The 2,273-nt window shown below is 39.4% G+C and overlaps 1 protein-coding gene across 2 annotated transcripts in view; it reads right to left on the bottom strand.

Annotated features, from left to right (window-relative positions):
- LOC119596432 (pro-resilin-like) overlaps positions 1-2,273 on the bottom strand; it is a 47,072-nt gene extending 44,799 nt beyond the window's left edge. Inside the window, exons 1-3 of one of the 2 annotated variants that reach the window (XM_037945673.1) lie at positions 2,172-2,273; positions 1,955-2,026; positions 1,376-1,785 (exon numbers count right to left, since the gene is read on the bottom strand). In XM_037945673.1, the coding sequence (XP_037801601.1) occupies positions 1,495-1,785; positions 1,955-2,026; positions 2,172-2,237 (429 nt within the window). In that variant the 5' untranslated portion in view covers positions 2,238-2,273 and the 3' untranslated portion in view covers positions 1,376-1,494. Of the gene's footprint in view, positions 1-1,375; positions 1,786-1,954; positions 2,027-2,171 lie in introns of those variants that run through there. The other variant, XM_037945672.1, reaches the window with a different exon arrangement.

Genomic DNA, 2,273 nt, shown 5'->3' with positions numbered 1-2,273 from the left:
TGAGTTATGAGTTATGGTCAACATTTTGCTAAATTAGGGGTTCGGCACGTAAACACCCTAGACGTTTTTCTAACACACGGGGCTACTATATGACATGAATAAAAAGATATATTTCATTATATCTGTATGCATGTGTGTAAGCATATATGTATGCATGTATGTGTGTATGCATGTATCTATGCAAGCGTGCGTGAGTGCGTGCACATGCTAATACTATGGGATATCTGCGGTTTTCTGCTAGAATTACCTGTCATGCGCTTGCATGAGCGGAATCATTGGGTCACGCTTCACTAAAGTAACGTATCTGCCTATTATCACCTTTAACGACCCCTAACAGCAAAAACTGCTGAAATTCTACTGAGTCAGCTAACGATCTTCCGGAGGTCAGTAGTAAAAGTCTCTGCTTTTGTGGAAATATACTTTAGTTCTATTTTCCATCAGTAATCGCACTGATCAGCGTTAACAGCCAAGCTTTCTTGGCGCTAGGTCTTGTGTTTATTATGGAAAGCTATCGCTTTAAGTATATCGTATATTACGTTTTTTCAGCCCCGTTAATACTGGATTTTTTTTTTTTTTTTTAAGTCATTGCACCGGTAACTAAAGTCCTCAAAACTATCAAAAGCCCAGCACAGTGATGACGAAAAGATAATGGATTAGGAATTAGTATATTGTTTGTTTTACTCTTTCTTTGTAGTCAAGTAGCCATTCCTACCTGCTATTCACAACCTGACACGGCAAAAAGTTGAAATGATTAGAGGAGCCTTTTCTCGTTGTAAACTTTACTAAGTTTGAAGTTTTTAGGAAACGAAAATAACGCTGTTGGAAATTGCAGTACCGATATAACAGTATTCTTCTTCTTTCCTCTTTTATAGGGTTTTAGACTAAAACAGTGTTCAGTATTCAATGCCGGTTTAGTTTTAGTTTTCGTTGCTACCACCACTGGAATTGTTGCAGTATTGTTAGTAGCAAAAGAATCATAAAGTCTATTCATTATATACTTTTATTTGCAGTTTTACTCTGACTGCCATGGGTTCATCGTCAGATATAACTACACTTATATAACTACACTTTACTGGAATTACTTATCATTCATATAAGTCTTCTTTCCTATTTATATTGTGTATTGTATCTAATTGTATATACATTATGAAAATCAAATCGTCGTCTTTACAGTTAATGAGAAAATCGTTTACGTTTCCTGTGAGTTCTTAGTGCACTGTACAATTCATGTAGTAAGCTGGTTCGCGTAACTAGAGCCTGGAAACAGTGCTCTATAGGGAACGTTTTATGACATTACAGAGAAAACTTTGTACTCTAACATTACTTCACATTTTGTGCTCATCTATCGCATATTTACATCATTCATATAGGAACAGATGTATACAACGTTTTTTATATGCATGTTTTATTTCAGTAAAATATATTACGTGATGAAAAATAAGTTATCTGGGGGTGTGAAGGTAGCCGATGTAGCAATTAGATTTCTCTCCAACTTTACCCATACACGGGTCTTGGTGGGGCGTAGCCACGAGATTCACGAGACTCGAACGACTCAAACGATTCGAAGGAGTCGGGATAACGAGCCTCTCCTTCGTACGAGATTTCGGGCACGAATCCAGAGTCTCCTTGCACGTTAAACCTGACGGTCTGAAGACGGCCGTCAGGGAGTTGCACGAAGTACGATCCTTGGGTGTCGTCGCCGTCGCGGGCCTCCTGGGCGAAGTATTGCGAGTGCTTGCTGACCGCCCACTCGAATGTAGGGCGGCCGAATTCCTCAGAGGAGAACTGAAATAACATAATTACTATTTGCGTTACCTGCTTCATAACAAGGAAATTATCCTTACAAAATTGACATATCAACAATGACAGAATCGAAGCTGGTCACGAACAAGCCTCGATGATTTCTTGGGTAATACAGTAAAACTGTGGAACTTATAAAGTGCATTTAACTTACCTCGGGGGCGGAGTAGGAGTAAGGTCGCCTGTCAGCGGCGGCGACAGCCACGAGAGTCACAAGGAGAAGAACCTGAGGAGGAGGTGGCCAAGTGTTAACTCACGAGAGAAACGCTTCATATATTTCAGAGACTTTAGCCACAAAGTTAACGGTGATTGCTAAAAGTTATTTATTATATTTTTTTCTGTAATACTATAAGAGTTAAGGTAAAGATTACCTTTGAGTTCATGTTGGTGTGTGGAAGCTGTACAACTTGTGCCTGACATTCGCTGCATGACTGCATTTATACTCGTGTGCAGTGACGTCATAACGGACCTTT

The sequence above is a fragment of the Penaeus monodon genome, chromosome 38 (genome assembly GCF_015228065.2).
Source record: "Penaeus monodon isolate SGIC_2016 chromosome 38, NSTDA_Pmon_1, whole genome shotgun sequence".
NCBI classification, from domain to species: domain Eukaryota; kingdom Metazoa; phylum Arthropoda; class Malacostraca; order Decapoda; family Penaeidae; genus Penaeus; species Penaeus monodon.
The sequence above is the reverse complement of the archived record's forward strand: the minus strand, read 5'-3'. Positions and strand labels throughout refer to the sequence as shown.